Consider the following 16,628-nt stretch of genomic DNA (forward strand, 5'->3'; position numbering starts at 1 on the left):
TTCTGCACTCAGATCACCATCCTGTCTAGGAACTGAATATGGCCTTTATTTCTAGATAACGCCACTGTTTCACTAACTCTAGCCCCTGAGGCTATGGCCAACAGAAAAATAACTTTCTGTATTAGATCCCTTAGAATACAATTCTCAATGTTTAGATTCGCAGCATGGTGCGAGACTTGTCCAAAGACCGTGTGATGGGCTTTGGAGAGGTTGCTGGCTTGAGTCTTTTAGATCCTCTAGAGTACTATTCTCATTGTTTAGATTCGAAGCATGGTGCAAGACTTCGTCCAAAGACCACATGATGGGCTTTGGAGAGGTTGCTGGCTTGAGTCTAGCGCATGCTTTTAGGATCTTATTAATGATTTCACTAGAAAGGTCCATTCCAAAGGTTTAGCCAGGGCTGACTTACACGTGGTAATCGTAGTGGAAGCCAGGCCTTGTTCGAGTAGGAATATGAAGAAAACTAGACCGAAATCTGTCGATATTTCTGTCGGTTCCTTTGATTTCACAAAGGACACCCATTTCTTCCATGATCATTCCTATTGTCTCCTAGTCGAACTTGACTTAGACTCTTCAATGAAGTCAACTTTATCCTTAGAGATTCTAAACCTTTTGTTCGCCGCTAGGGCGAGAAAATCGTGAGATGTAGGTTGTTGGTTCTCAAGGCTGAAGCGCAAGCAATCGACTTTTGGACCAGATTGGATAATGCTGGGTCTGGCAGAGGGAACAGCTTCAGTTCCAGTTCTAGAACTAGAGGGAACCAGTTGCTTTTCGGCCGCTTGGGGGCCACTACTGCTGCTGTCCTTCTGAAGGATCTTAGCTTGTCGAGGACTCTTAGCAGGAGGATGGTTGGTGGAAACAGGTAAATGTGGTTCCACTTGTTCCGTTTGAGGGACGTAATGTCCATCGCCTCTGCTTGAGGGTCCATCTAAGGGGCTACATAAAAAGGTAGTTTCTTGTTGTCGCTCATTGTGAAGAGGTCGGTCTGCAGTTCCGGGACTTTTTCCGAGGTGAAGGAGAATGGGTCTGTGTCTATGGGCTTTCGCATGTATAGAGCATCTGCCATCACGTTGCGGAACCTTTGTAGGTGAACTGCTGATAGGTGCCATCCCTTCTTCCTTATCAGGTGGAATGTGGCTAATATCACATGTCCTATGTGAGATGATCTCGAGCCATGTCTATTTAGACATTTTACTATCCCTTCGATGTTCAGGGCCAATCTGATGTGGAATGTTCTGCGAGGAGATAGTCTCTTCAATGTCAGGTAAACTCAGAACTTCCTAAACGTCAATATGAAAGGTTTTGAACTGGTATGACCAATTCTTTTGCACTTTTCTCTCGTGAGAATGGCCACCTTATCCTTTCGAGGAGGAGTGTACCTCCAGTGATGGTTGTGGTGGTTGCAGGGGAATTGTTCGTGCTAGGCTCTTGGCTGTTGACCACGACCTTAACAGCGTGTGCAATAGGGTTGGAGCCAGCCTTGGTTGATCTCTTCGAGCTTTTGATGCGTATCATCTCCAGACTCTTGACGCATCGTTTAAGCGTGCCTTTAGCACTGGGTCTGTCACTGCCGCAAACTGGAGAGAGTGCGATACTCTTTCCTGTTGGCATTCTGGAATCCTCTTGTGATGGATTGGTCTCTTGACAGATCCCTTTATCTCTCTTCCCTTCTTGAATAGAATGGAGAGATGGTGTGACTTTAAGTCCCATTGGATTCCTAGCCATTGGAACTTCTGAGCTGGAGGAAGGCGAGACTTCCTGCGATTGATTTTAAAGCCCAGGTGTTCCAGAAACTGGATCACTTTGTTGGCTGACTGCAGACAAGTAGTCTTGGATGCTGTCCATACTGGTCAATTGTCTAGATATGCTGGTAATTGAACTCCTTCTGAGTTTAGCTGCTAGATGATTGTGTCTGCCAGCTTCGTGAACATCTTTGGGGCTGTATTCAGTCCGAAGGACATTGCTCTGAAGAATCACTTCTTTTGTAGCATGAATCCTAGGTAGGAGGAGAAAGGGCGGCTCAATATAATATGCCAGTGAGCATTTGTTGGGTCTATTGAGGTTGTGTTTGCTCCTTTTGGTAGAAGGGTCCTTATGTGTTGCCAAGTAAGCATCCGGAACTTGTTGTTCTCGATGAACTTGTTGAGTGGAACAAGTCTAGAATGACTCTGAGTTTGTCTGAGTCTTTCTTGGGGACACAAAACAGCCTTCCCTGGAATTTGATGGACTTCGCTTTCCTTCTTACCTTCTTATTGAAGAGTTCTGAGGTATATTCTTCTCACGAGGGGGTGGAGTGTTAGAAGAATTTTGGAAAACGGGGTGGAATTCTGTTCCATTTCCACCTGAGTTCATTTGTTAATAGGCAGTGGGCCGAGGGATCGAAGGTCCCACGATCCCGACAGTGATACGGTCTGCCTCCTACCTGGAGCCCCTCTTGGGTGTGGGGTCCTGTGGATTTGTTTTCGTAGCCACGTCCTTCTCGGCCCCGGGAGGAGTTATCTCCGGCTGAAATTCTCTTAGGGTCATTTACTTTCTTACTTAAGGTGAAAGGAAGTCGATTGCCTCACAACGTTGGGGTTAAAGATTGGCGACTGAGCCACCAGCCGTTGAGGGACCATCTGGAAAGTGGTCTGAGGCTTCGTGGTCGTAATCATGGCAGAAAGTTGTGCAGATGTGCATGGTCTCCTTGCCTTTTTATTTTTTTAGGCTGGAGACCTCCATCCAAGGAAGATGTCCTCTTAGAGCTCATGCCCCACTTTTGGAGAAGGTTCCCATTCTCCGTGGTTGCTCTGGCTATGCTCTCTTTGACCAATTCCTGTGGGAAAAAGGTCTTTACCCCAGATGTTCGAGGTAATCAGTTTGCCTGGTTCGTGTCTTATGGTTGCTGAGGTCAAAACAGACTCTCTGCAGGCTCTCTTCACTCTTAGGAAATCATATAAGTCTTTCACAAGGGTACCCCCATGTGGGACTTAGCCAGGAAAATGATCCTTTCTGGGGCGTTCTGTAGACCTGCACTAATTTCCAAGCAGTTCTGATGAGAAAGGGAGGCCGCTAGTCTCTCTTTCGTCTCCTGTTTCCTCCTCAGAAGATGCTCTGGCAACTTCAGAGTTCTCATTGAACTGCTGGACTGCTATCTCTGGATCCAGCTTAGAGAGGGAGAAGGTTAGACGGACATCCTTCCACTTCTCTTCGCAGGCAGGTAGTGCCAGAGAGAATGGTTTGCATTCCTCTAAGGTTGGGCAAGGATTGCCCTCGTCGACTGCCTTGACGGCATAGTAAAATGCTTTCTCCGAAAAGGGGAAAGAGATGGAGGAAGGAGCAACAAAGGTGGGATGTCTCTTGCTCAGTGCTGAGACTTTGGAGTTGGTGTACCCGGCTCCTTTCAAGGTTTTCAGGATGATGGCTTGCGCCTTGTCATGTTCGAGGACAATGACCTCTTTGGGTACCGTTTCCTCACGGGTTGCATGTTCATCCCGCAGCCTCATGTAGCAATCTGGGTAAACTGAAAAGTTAGGCCAGAATTCAAGATCTTCAACCAGTTTGGTCCCCAACTTCTCTGAGACGAATAGTTTCCCATTCATCATGGGCATATGCTCCGTATACCTCCAGCGGTTGGTTTCGGAGCGGTGAGAGAAATTCAGCACTTTAAGGAGCTTCTTAGTAGTGCTCTTGGTAGCTCTTGAAGAGGTTGATGGCATAGGTTGGTATGCCGTCCCGGCAAACTGAGGGTCATCAGTTGCCGTTGAAACGGATCCTTCTTCCTCCGCTTGTGGATGTTCCACATGTTCTTCAGGGCCTACGGGCCTACTTGTAGTAGGGCCTTCTCAGTATCAATGAACACTTCTGACGTCCTTTCTTGAAGGATGTCCATGCCTTCTAGTGCCTTGTCTATGTCCACGTCTATCTTCATTTGTATGAAGGGAGACTGGACCTGTTCCTTGGAAACCACAGCGTTAGGTAGAGCCTTGGGGAGCAGTAGATACCTTAGGGAGTTGTCGAGTAAGTACAGTCCCTTGAAAATTGTGGAGTCTACTTACCCATTAGCGAAGGGTCTCCCTCGCTATATCTCTAGTCTCCATGTTGACTGAGGGAGCTTTTCCGAAGCCGTTGGCCAACAGGGTCAAACAGGTGGGATAACCCTTTGGGTCCCAATACTTGAGAACTCCCGACACGATGCTGCAGGGGGCATGAGTCCTGCACTTCGTGTAGACACAAGAATCTTTGTCTTTGTGGTTGCAGGCTAAGGCTGCACATTTCTACATTGGCTCCTCCTGTAAAGGAAAAGGGGCTCAATGAGTATATAGTTTTTTATACCATTGATATAAAAGCATAAAATTTTATGAACAATAGTAATTACTATTGATTATGGTAGCTTAGGATAGTGAGCTGGAAAGGAAATAGAAAAGACACATATCTACGCTTCCCACCCCAATCAATTACTGAGACCTCCGTCAATAGTAATATTTTAGGTTCCTTGTTAGGAAGAATACAGGGTGGAGGAAACTCTAATACTTAGTGTTAGGGTAAGTAAGTGTTAGTATAATTATACACCTGTAATATATTAATTTTGAACGGTGATTTATTAGGGTCCCGATGATCAAAGGATTCTTCTGGGTGTTGAGGGATTACTCAACCTCAACATGCTATTGTGGTCCCAACAATAGACTGTGATAGGAAAACGTAGAATATGTTAGAAATTAAATGTACTACTGTATATTCTATATACTGTAGTCCAGCCGGCACACCACCGGGGTTAGGTTAGTACCTGGCGGCACTAACTGAGAGAGAGAGAGAGAAAGTATTAAGGCAGGAGAGTTCCCTATTGCTATGGTTTAGCACAACAGCTTGAAGTGTAGGAGGACTGTCAGGCCACCTACTGTCTCCTTGCCAGAATGAGAATTCTAATGGAAGGGATAAGAATCCATCTAATTCTAGCTTCCATCACTCCACAAAAGGCCTGGATGGCAGACCAAGGGAGGCCTGAAGACTTCTCAAAAGTATGTTCGGTTTCCCACCGGCAGCCGTCAGGGCCGGCTCAATCTTTCCCCCCGGGACATTCACTTCCAGTGAAGTAAGGACATAAGGGGGAAGGTGACTGAGGCGGCTACCTAACCGCTGCCGTCAACACAGTCAACTCGGCAAGCCAGGATGACTGTCTGAGTACCGGTGAAAGAATGTTGTGACGGCTAGGCCGACACTAAAGGACACAAGGGGGAGGGGGAAGGGTTTTGTAGTTCACAGTTCACCGGAAAGAAAGGTGGCGGCAGGTATGCCGCCTACCTTCGACCGTGAACTAAGGGAGCATGGCTTCTTTTGCCGATGACGTCATGGGCGACAGAGAAACAAAGATGCCCCTTCCGGCGACATCGTCGGCTGCAAGACAGGGCACCCTGAATTGTCGTCTAACCCCAAAGCTGGAGTACTCGGCGGCGATGGGGAGTGCTGGCGATGGGGAGAGCCGGCGATTGCCACCTGTAATTTCGGTGGCTCAGGAGGGAGGAAGGGTTTAGCCTCTTTTCTCTTAAAGAGAATATAAATTGAACCTTCTCCATAAATTCTAAGGGATGTATGTCCCCATCCGAATTAATAAGGAACGATAGGGCGAAGTTAAACATGGAGAATTACTTTACTAACGTATACATATATGAGTTAGGCTAGCTTAACTTCGGTGGGAACCACGGCTATGGTTGTTACCGCCGGGGCCCTCACCGAATATGAAAGTAAAGTTACATATTAAGAAGAAGAATAATAATCTATCTGTATGCACAATCTTCACTTGTATAATTTGCCTAACTAGCTAATATTATAGCTAAATACCGGGAAAGTTGCCCTACTAGCTAAATAAAATTCAGTAATAATGGCGACAGCGGTCGTAAAAAAGGCCCCTTCTGGTCGTGGCAATGCTCAACCTAACACATTTTGATTATTGGAATTTAACTGTGAGACAGGAGCCAAAATATATACATAGGAAAGAATTAATACTCAACTTTCTAAAGAATGAAGATGCCGGAGATTGTATGATTAATATTCCGATAACTTGCGATAACACTGGGATAACATTGGGAAAACACTTAGTCATATCGGCTACAATTAAAGGAATGGCGGCCGGTATTAGTGCGAATAGGAGGTCCATCGGGTACCTAGATCGGCACCCCCTTCTTTCGCCACTCTTCCCCCTCAAAGAGTTAAATCTATTCGGGGTAAGATTGCTATGTGTCGTATCTATAAATACGTCCCCTGATTTTATGCGACATCCTTAAAGTTATATTATGGATAAATCGCTCTAGGAGTTAGAATTCTGGAAACCTTTGGTTTATTTCTCTTGGAGTATTACGTAAGCAAATATCCTTTAGAAAGGCTACCTAAAGTAATCTTCCATCAGGACGACATGGCCGAGTCTAAATATATATATATATATATATATATATATATATATATATATATATATATATATATATATATATATATATATATATATATATATAAATAAATATATATATATATATATATATATATATATATATATATATATATATATATATTTCCAACTATGAAGGGTTCGATGAGTGTACATGTGACACTTGTGGGGTTCAGTACCTCCATCAAGGTTAAGAACCACTGCACTACATGGCATGGTTTGGTAGGGTTGCCATCTCATACTTCTCAGTCTATTGGCCAAGGAAGCAGGAAGCTTTGCCAAAAGGATATCCCTAGAAATCACTAGAGGTTTGTATTAGTTAAGGAAAAATGCAAATTATGTTAAAAAGTTTTATATTTAGAAAATACAGGGTACTAATAATTTACATTTTCTCTAATTATTGCATACTGTTTTAAAACGAGGAATTATAAATTTGTTATCTTGTGGAATGTTACTGATTAAGTATAAGAGGATCAATATCGATCTTTGTTTGAATAATACATGTACAGTATATTGTATTTTTCAATAGTGTTTCTTGATCGTTTATTGACTTTTTCTCCAGGAGTTGGCCAATATACTGTGGACGACATAGATCTGGATTTGTGCACGCATCTTGTGTATGCATTTGCTGTACTGGATGCAAACTCACTCACCATCAAAGCCCATGATACATATTTAGACCTGCCAAGTGGTCTGGATAATTACAATAAGTTCACTAACCTAAAGAACCTTAAGCCTGGAATTAAAACTACTTTAGCCATTGGAGGGTGGACTGATTCTCAATCGTCCAAGTATTCAACTCTTGTGTCGTCTGCAACTAACAGACAAAACTTCATAAACCATGTGATCCCATTTTTAAAGAACTATAAATTTGATGGGTTAGATCTTGATTGGGAATATCCAAGCTCAGGAGACAAAGCCAACTTTGGACTGTTTGTGAAAGAACTGAAAACAGCTTTTGAACCAGAAGGGTTGTTACTTACTGCTGCAGTGGGAGCCTCTGAAGCATTAGCTATGTCTTCATATGATGTTCCAACACTTAGTCAGTATTTAGATTATATTCATCTGATGACTTATGATTTTCATGGTTCATGGGAGAGCAATGCAGACCACCATTCCAAACTGTATAATGATGCTGGGAATTTTGATGCAGACTCTACTGTAAAGAAGTGGATAGCAAGTGGTGCTTCTGCTGGGAAACTTGTTTTAGGGGTACCTCTTTATGGACGTAGCTTCACCTTAAGCACCTCACAGAAGACCCCACCAGCACCAGCTTCTGGAGGAGGAAATGCAGGTGCCATAACAGGAGAAGTAGGTTACCTTGGTTACCTGGAAATATGTACATACATCAGCAATGGCTGGACAGTTGTCAAGGTAGGTTAGTTTGGGATTCAACACCTTTTCATGCTTTAGAAATACATATTAGTTCTGCAAATCCTACCTGTACAGTATTATGTAGGATATTTACAAAATAGCCTACAATTTTATATAAGATAATTGCAAGGTAGTTCTCATTTAGTCATTGATTTTATGTATAATTAGAAACCAGATGTGTTATGATTCTGTGAGGTCTTGACATATGTTAACTATGTTGCCATTATCCATCGCTAAGGATACATCCCAAGAGATATAAAATTGGGCTTTCCATTTACTGTTTCATTTTAATGGTTTTAAAAGAATTTCATAACTTTTTTACATCTAAAAAACCAGTGGTATAAAGTAAGCTGTTTCTAAATTTTTAGTTAACCTTGCACACTGCCATATATTATGATATTAACGTACTTTATATACCAGTATTAATTAAGTAAGTGCCTTTAGCCTCTCATTACATAATGCGAAAGAGCTAGAAAGGATATATGATTGATTTATTCTTATTTTTTAATGTTGGATGCATTTTGTTTACAAGGTATTTTAGCCAAACCTCTATACTGTATGGGATTTCCAAATTTCAGGACAGTACTGGAGCAAGAGGTCCATATGCTTACAGTGGGAATCAGTGGGTCGGTTATGACGATGTGGATATGGTTCGTATCAAAGCTCAGTATGTTAAGTCTGAGGGTCTTGGAGGAACCATGGTTTGGGCTATTGATTTGACAGACTTCGAGGGAGTTTGTTCACTTGGAAGGTCTGTGTTTTATTAATAATAGTTTCAATAATTTAGTTTTTCTTGCCTCGTTTATAAGTGCATTAATTTTTACTGATATCACTCCTCAAGATTACAATAAATAATTTAAAAGATCAGAAGTATTTTCTTGAAATCTAGAAATTTATACATAAATTTTCCCATTCCAGTTATCCTTTACTCAAAGCAATGAGGTCAGAACTACAGACCTCAACAAATTGTGGAACTACAGAAAGTCCAGTTACTCAGGGACCAGTCACACAGGGACCATTAACACAGGGACCAGTTACCACAGAGCAGCCCAATACTCTTCAGCCGTCTTGCAATTCACAATGTAGGTGCAGTTTATAAGTTTAAGTAATGCTAAAGATATGTTCCATGTTTTCTAATGTTTAGTGTAAGAAACACTCCAAGGACGATTTTTCCAGTGTTGTGGGTCCTGTTTGAGCAACCCATGTGATTTCATCCCTTGGGGAAGTTTTGGAGTCTATTTTTTCAGATTTTGATTCCTCTGCTTGCAGAGTTCGAGGGGAACGTTACAAAGAGGAAGAAATGTGTACATATCTGTTGCTGGCCTTCCTGGGCTGAATTCAATCCCTGATTTTGCAGTCAGTAATGTCTTTTGGACAGAACAATTGTATCCTTTGTGGGTTGGGATAATTTACTGGAGTAATCTAATGTACTGTCTTTATGGCTGGGTAAGAGGGTACTCGGCAACAGAAGTTCTTTTTAATATTATCCAAATGTTAGGCATACATAGTAGGCCTATAGCCAATACTGTACAAAACGTCGACAATGACTTGATTTTATGGTTTGGGAAACATATTGTAGATACATCAGCTATAGGCGGTAACGGACACCCCTTCCCCATATTTAATCTATTACAGTATTAGTAGGTTCAACTGTGCTCATATTCTTCATTCTGCTGGATGAAGTGGAGGGATGACCCAAGGGCCCCCTCCACTACTACTCTTGGTCTTGTAGTGCGTGCGAGTGTGCAGTGAAGACTTCAAATGGTGCTATCATCTCAACCTGCTGTATCAAAGTACGGCAAGGTGATGGAGGAATAGGAGTCCATTGTCCTGGCAGAAGAGGAGGTGGAGAATGTCAAAGCTTCTTCATCAACTAGTGGGGCAACAAGTGTCCAGGATCGCAACTCCTGCCCCCCATCCTCACCTCCCACAATCACTGGATAGCTGGTTGATCCTCGATGGCAGTTAAGGGGGTAACAAGGCATGGGGATGAGACGAAGGGGCACAGTCCAGCCACATACATTGGTGTAAGGAGCCAACACAGAGCCATACCCCAGTACCACCATACTACCAGGGTACTTAGAGAGCTGACAACAGACCATACCGACTGCCTCACTGGCAAGGGACTCGAGACACAGCACCAGGGCCTGAGGTTCGGAGCTGTAACACGGAGTCACTGCTCTGGCTCTGTGCATCAGCTGCAGGGGGCCAAACAATCTGAATGGGCTGGATACCAAGGTAGCCGGGAGGGGATCCAAGCCACAGCGCAGACGGAAGGCCATGGAACCATGACACAGAGCCATGGCCCCGACCCAGTGCATCAGCCCCAAGACATAAGGCCACCACCAGACAACCCGGCCACCAGGGTAGCCGGGGATCTGAGCCATGGCCCAGATGTGCCTAGGCTTGGGGCCGTTACCTAGGCCTACAATCTGGCCCCATGCATCAGCTATCTATACCACTTGGCAACAAAAATAACCAGGGACCCAAGCACTGACACCAGGGAGGGGAGGAGGGCTGAGGTATGGATCCTTGTCAGGGTCACGGCTCAGAGCGACCCCATGCATTGGCCAAAACACTGAGCCAGCATTAGTTAACCTGGCCACCTGGGTAATGGGGGGACCTGAGACTCGGGGGACTGCTAGGTCATGACAACCAACCCTGGTTGGCCCTAGGGGGTAGGAACATCACACGTGTCTCACTTGGCTACCAGGGAATTCTGGGACCAGAACCCTGGCACCAATGGGGCCAAGGCCCAAAGCCATAACACCAGTCCCACCTGCTACCCTGGCCCACCCCCCGTATGGCAGAGGCTTGAGGCTGTGGCCCTGTCACTGAGCATTGGCCATCCACTCCTTTGACTTGGAAGAAGTGAACAGTTGTAAGCCAAAGAGGACAACAAGAAAAAGCAGTTGGAGGAGGAGGAGGAGGAGGAGGAAGAAGAAGAAATACGCTCACATTTCTTCCTCTTTGTAATAAAGAAAACAGTAGAGAAGAAGCAGGATTTGGCAGAAATAAGAATGTTGAGATGTATGTGTGGGGTGACAAGAAGAGATAAGATACGGAATGAGATAATTAGGGGTACCACAGGAATTAGAGAACTATCAGTTAAGATCCGAGAAAGTAGACTGAGGTGGTATGGTCATGTCATGAGAAGAGATGAACAGTATATTGGGAGGAGAGTGATGGAAATGTAGGTACATGGAACGAGAAGGAGAGGGAGACTGTATCAAGGATGGCCTTCGATCAAAGGGATTAACCGGTGATGAAGTGTGGGACAGAGTTAGATGGCGAACGCTGGCCAGAAACATCGACCCCACATAGAAGTGGGAAAAGATGCAGACAAAGAAGAAGAAGAAGAAGAAGAAGAAGAGGCTACTCGGAATTCATCTGCTCCTAAGGCATCATACCTTGGACTGGTGCAGACGGAGGTAGACAGTCCTGGGGCTCTGACTGATCCCTGTGCGCACTTTCATTGGTATGACAGTCAGAGGGTGGATACCTAGGATCCTTCCTTACAGCGGAGTGACCCATTTGGTCATTAGGCACTTTGATGCCCCTCAAGAACCTGTGCCATCCCTTTGACCACATGGGGGATCCCATTCCTAGACAAGTTACTTCAGAGGTAACTATGTCACTTCGGAACTCTCCTGTGTGGAGTTTGGCAATAAAGGCTTCCGGGCCTTTCCTTGACCTGGCAGGACTGCTCACAATTTTCCAGAAGAAATCAAGGCATGTAGGTCTTTGAGTTACCGAGCGTGTTTCTTCTAAGCAGTAGGGCGGTGGAAGAAGGGATGAAGAGGGTTATGCGAGCCTTGGGTAGCGTGAGTCCTTCAGGGCAGTTAATCACTACCCTCTTCAGCTTTTTGGCCCCCACTATATCTTTAGCCGATACAATATTCATCCGCTCGTCCAACATCACTGAGAGCCGGGGCCTTATGGACAAAGGTAGGAGTGGATCACTCCAAAGAACTTCCAATGCCGAGAATCACCTTGTAATTGATAACAAGTCAATGCTGGGAACCAATACTAATACTGTAGTGGAGATAATGCTACTTGTGCACTAACTTACTCCAAGCTGCCATCTTCATTAATGTTGGCGAGCTGTCAACATCTTCCCTTCTTAGCTCTTGGAAGTGAGAAGTCTTCATCTGTTGTTAAGTAACAAGAATCAATTTATAATTTAGTTATCCACTATTTTTAGTACAGTAATTCTGTTTACATAATAGAGGGGTTAAATTACTGATCAAGATCCCTTTCGACTCAGTACATACTGGCTCAGAACGTACTTCTGTCAATGAGCACCTGAGATCCACATGCACGATGGTACACCTGCTCACGCTTCAAAAACATGATTGTCCAGGAGCACTGTCTCCACGTATACATGCATACATACTAGTTTGAAACATAAAAGTGTACCTTCTCATGTCCGTGAGATCCACCCGGGCCTAATTTTCATGTGCTTTGCCTCCACAATTGACAAACATGAGCATCATGATATCAACTAGGACCGTCTCTTTATCCCACTTACTGGCCCTCTACACACCTGCAATCCATGTGTACCTATGATCCACACATATAAGTTTGTTGCTTGTGACCTTCAAGTTCAAGGTCTCAATGCATGCAATCTCCTTCTGTACTGTCTTGCATGCATATGCGCAAGGTGTCCCTGCAAATGGATTCAGACCTTACTCATATATGCTTGAGGGGCTCCACACTCATTGAACTTCATCTGTCAGAAGGAATAAGAGAAGACAGTTTTCCTTGCACATGGGCTTGGACCTTACTGCTTCCAGGTATAGACACATGATATGTATGTGCTAGTTTTATGTTCTCTCTACTCTTGGTCTCCCCAAAATGATTGGTTTTCACACTTCATGTTGACGTATTGTTTGACTTACGGAGCATCTGTCACCTGATTATTCTCAGCATTCTGTGCCCTATATTGAGTTCTTCCTACCAGCAGAGATCCATCCATGCATTGACATCTTTCTACATTCAGAGACCAGTCTACATCACAAGATCCTCCCATTCTCCATGATCAGACAATGGCTTGGGGCCTTGCCACTTATCCTCACTTAGAGTCAAAGCATTTGACTTCTATACTGCTTCTAGAGAGCAAGGAAGATGTCTTTGAAGAACTCCGGGAAGACCGATCAATAGGAGGCACTTACAAGCGACTCCAGTATTTTCTTTCCTCGTGGAAGAGACAGTGAGGTACCAGGAATGTTTTGCAGGGGAAAGGTTTCCCAATACAGTCTCACCTCATTTGTGTGGTGAGAGGGTACTTAGTGAGAACATTCCCATCCCAGAATAAGCATATACTGTATGTAGTGATATGCTGTAAAGGGGCTTACACACCTTCAACCTGTCCTATATTTTTCATGAGAACAAGCATGCATATTATTATTATTATTATTATTATTATTATTATTATTATTATTAGCTAAGCTACAACCTTAGTTGAAAAAGTAGGATGCTATAAGCTAAAGGGGTCCAACAGGGAAAAATAACCGTGAGGAAAGGAAACAAGGAAATGAAATAAACTACAAGAGAAACAATGAACAACTAAAATAAAAGATTTCAAGAACAATAACAACATTAAAATAAATCTTTCATAAATAAACTTGGAAGAGAAGCTTGGCCGATTAGTGATAGAATTTGGAAGGGTATGTGAGAGAAGGAAGTTGAGAGTTAATGTGGGTAAGAGTAAGGTTAATGTGGGGAAGAGTAAGGTTATGAGATGTACTAGAAGGGAAGGTGGTGCGAGGTTGAATGTCATCTTGAATGGAGAGCTACTTGAGGAGGTGGATCGGTTTAAGTACTTGGAGTCTGTTGTTGCAGCAAATGGTGGAGTGGAAGCAGATGTACGTCAGAGAGTGGATGAAGGATGCAAAGTGTTGGGGTGCAGTGAAGGGAGTGCTAAAGAATAGAGGGTTGGGCATGAATATAAAGAGGGTTCTGTATGAGAAAGTGATTGTATCAACTGTGATGTATGGATCAGAGTTGTGGGGAACGAAAGTGACGGAGAGACAGAAATTGAATGTGTTGGAGATGAAGTGTCTGAGGAGTATGGCTGGTGTATCTCGAGTAGATAGGGTTAGGAACAAAGTAGTGAGGGTGAGAATGGATATAAGAAATGAGTTAGCAGCTAGAGTGGATATAAATGTGTTGAGGTGATTTGGCCATGTTGAGAAAATGGAATATGGCTGTCTGCTAAAGAAGGTGATGAATGCAAGAGTTGATGGGAGAAGTACAAGAGGAAGGCCAAGGTTTGGGTGGATGGATGGAGTGAAGGAAGCTCTGTGTGATAGGAGGATAGATTTGAGAGCGGCAAGAGAGCGTGCTAAAAATAGGAATGAATGACGAGCGATTGTGACACAGTTCCGGTAGGCCCTGCCGGTTCCTCCGGTCGCCTTGGATGACCTCGGAGGTAGAAGCAGTAGTGGATTCAGCGTTATGAAGCTTCATCTGTGGTGGATAACGGGGAAGGGTGGGCTGTGGCACCCTAGCAGTACCAGCCGAACTCGGTTAAGTCACTTGACAGGCTGTGAGGAACATAGAGAGGAAAGGTTCCTTTTTTCATGTTTGATGTCGGCTACCCCCAAAATTGGGGGAAGTGCCTTGGTATATGTATGTATGTATATATAAACTATAAAAACATCAAGAAAACAAGAGGAAGAGAAAGATAGAATAGTGTGCCAGAGTGCACCCTCAAGCAAGAGAACTCTATCCCAAGACACTGGAAGACCATGGTACAGAAGCTATGGCACTACCCAAGACTTATGAACAATGGTTTGATTTTGAAATGTCCTTCTAGAAGAGCTGCTTGCCATAGCTAAAAAATCTCTTCTACCCTTACCAAAAGGAAAGTAGCCACTGAACAATTATAGTGCAGTTAACCCCTTGAGTGAAGACTTAACCCCTTGAGTTAAGAAGAATTGTTTGGTAATCTCAATCGTTGTCAGGTGTATAAGGACAGAGGCGAATGTGGAAAATAGGCCAGACTATTCGGTGTATGTGTAGGCAAAGGAAAAATGAGCCATAACCAGAGAGGGGGATCTAGTGTACAGTATTACTATCTGGACAGTCAAAGAACCCAGTAATTCTCTAGCAGTAGTATCACAATGGGGGGCTGGTGCCTTGGCCAAACTACTACCTAAGAAGAATAGGAGTAAAGGGATCTGCCATTCTTTACAGTTTCTGGACGATCTCTCCACATTAACCGAAAATTTCATGTACCCACTGCTGCATCAGAGAGTAAGGAATTGTAATATCTTTATTTCTTCCTCTCTGACCCAGAACTTTCACGTGTGGATTTTATCTTCCACGTACACTGTAGGGAATTTTCACCTCACACATGTCATATTTGATGGCCTACATAAGGTCTTCTTCTACTAGAAAATACCACTTAGTGTGGAAGGCATGAATTACCCTATGAGGGATAGGTCTCTGCCCCAGGTAACGTTGGGCCCTCCTATTTGGTCCATTTCTTTGAGAGAGGAAGCTTAAGCCATCAACCACTTTGTCATACAAATGTGTGTTGACAAAACCCTTGAAGTGTGCTTTTGACATGGATTTAAACTGACATGTTACACAAGATTACTTGATCTTTTTCTTTAAAACGACCATATCCACTAACCCCTTCAGTGTCCTGGTCTCTTGATGGAGTGTTTGAGTTTTTGGCAAAATCAGATAATTCCTCCATTAACAAGAGTCAAAGAGCTTGTAGGAGAATGGAGAGGTCAGAAATTTATCAAAATACCTGACTGTCTCCTAATTCTGATTCCTGGTCTTCTTTTCTTCTATGTTTAAAGGCCTCTTTGTTTTACAGCCTTAAGACTGGGGGATAGTAACTTTTGTCCATTGTTTATCCTGCAATTATATCTGCAGAGATCCACATCTTCAGAAGGTAGTTTTTTTCAAAATATCCCGACCAATAAATCCCTATCAACAGGGGCTTTCTATATTCTAATGACCTCTTTTTATGATGATACCTGATCTTTTCTACATCCCTAAAAGTTATGGTGTTGGAAAAGTGTGTTTATAAGACCACCTGAAACAGATCTAAGTAGCACGTGTAGGTGACACTTGTCTCGTTTGGGGCACTTACAAAGGGAAATTGGTTAGAAGAGGATTAGCACCAAACAGGTCCTTCAGCAGAAGAAGGTATCTAACATCTCTGGAGTTTTTCACTTATGAGGTTAGTGTCTGACTTGATAATTGTTCCGACAATAACAGACCAAACGCTATTTAATAGGGGATTATCTTACAGTGAAGCTGGAAGACTAGCCATTAAAACTTAAATCCGGGGTGGCAACTACCCAACCACTAGTTAGTGGGAGGGTGGAAAGGGTATCCGAGGTAACCGGGTACCCCACTCACTCACACATTGGTGATATTTCACCACTTTTTTCGGGGGCTCGGGAAAGAACGGACGTGTCCTCTCTCTGCTCTTGCTAAGACTTGGCCATACAGACCATTGCTTTTCATAATTCTTTTTCTCTTGCAGGTGTGATTTCTCCTTGATGCTCTTCATGTGTGTATGTCCAGGACCTGAAGGGCGTGCTTGCGTCATCTTCATTTCCTCGGTCAAGACCGACCCCCCACTCTGTGTCCAACCTTCAGAGGGTATCGTTGTGAGCAGGGTTCACCTATGACAAGTGTAAGGAGTGGTCTGCCTCCCAGTGGGAGAGGTTTAGGCGTAGGCGTAAGAAGAAGTCTAAGAGAGACCCTTCGCCTTTGGGGTCTTCCTCGAGGGCTAAGAGACCTTGGACTTCTTTCTCCCCATGACCTCTTCCCGAAGCTCCTCCTCGGTCTGACTCTTCCGAGGGCC

The 16,628-nt window shown here is 43.8% G+C and overlaps 1 protein-coding gene across 1 annotated transcript in view; it reads left to right on the plus strand.

Annotated features, from left to right (window-relative positions):
• The window catches only part of LOC137638804 (probable chitinase 10), a 341,653-nt gene that overhangs the window by 223,776 nt on the left and 101,249 nt on the right, over nucleotides 1-16,628 (plus strand). The window contains exons 23-25 of the mRNA XM_068371185.1: nucleotides 6,981-7,792; nucleotides 8,371-8,543; nucleotides 8,711-8,874. Of these exons, the coding sequence (XP_068227286.1) occupies nucleotides 6,981-7,792; nucleotides 8,371-8,543; nucleotides 8,711-8,874 (1,149 nt within the window). The remainder of the gene's footprint in view (nucleotides 1-6,980; nucleotides 7,793-8,370; nucleotides 8,544-8,710; nucleotides 8,875-16,628) is intronic.

Source organism: Palaemon carinicauda, chromosome 3 (assembly GCF_036898095.1).
Source record: "Palaemon carinicauda isolate YSFRI2023 chromosome 3, ASM3689809v2, whole genome shotgun sequence".
In the NCBI taxonomy this organism is placed as follows: Eukaryota; Metazoa; Arthropoda; class Malacostraca; order Decapoda; family Palaemonidae; genus Palaemon; species Palaemon carinicauda.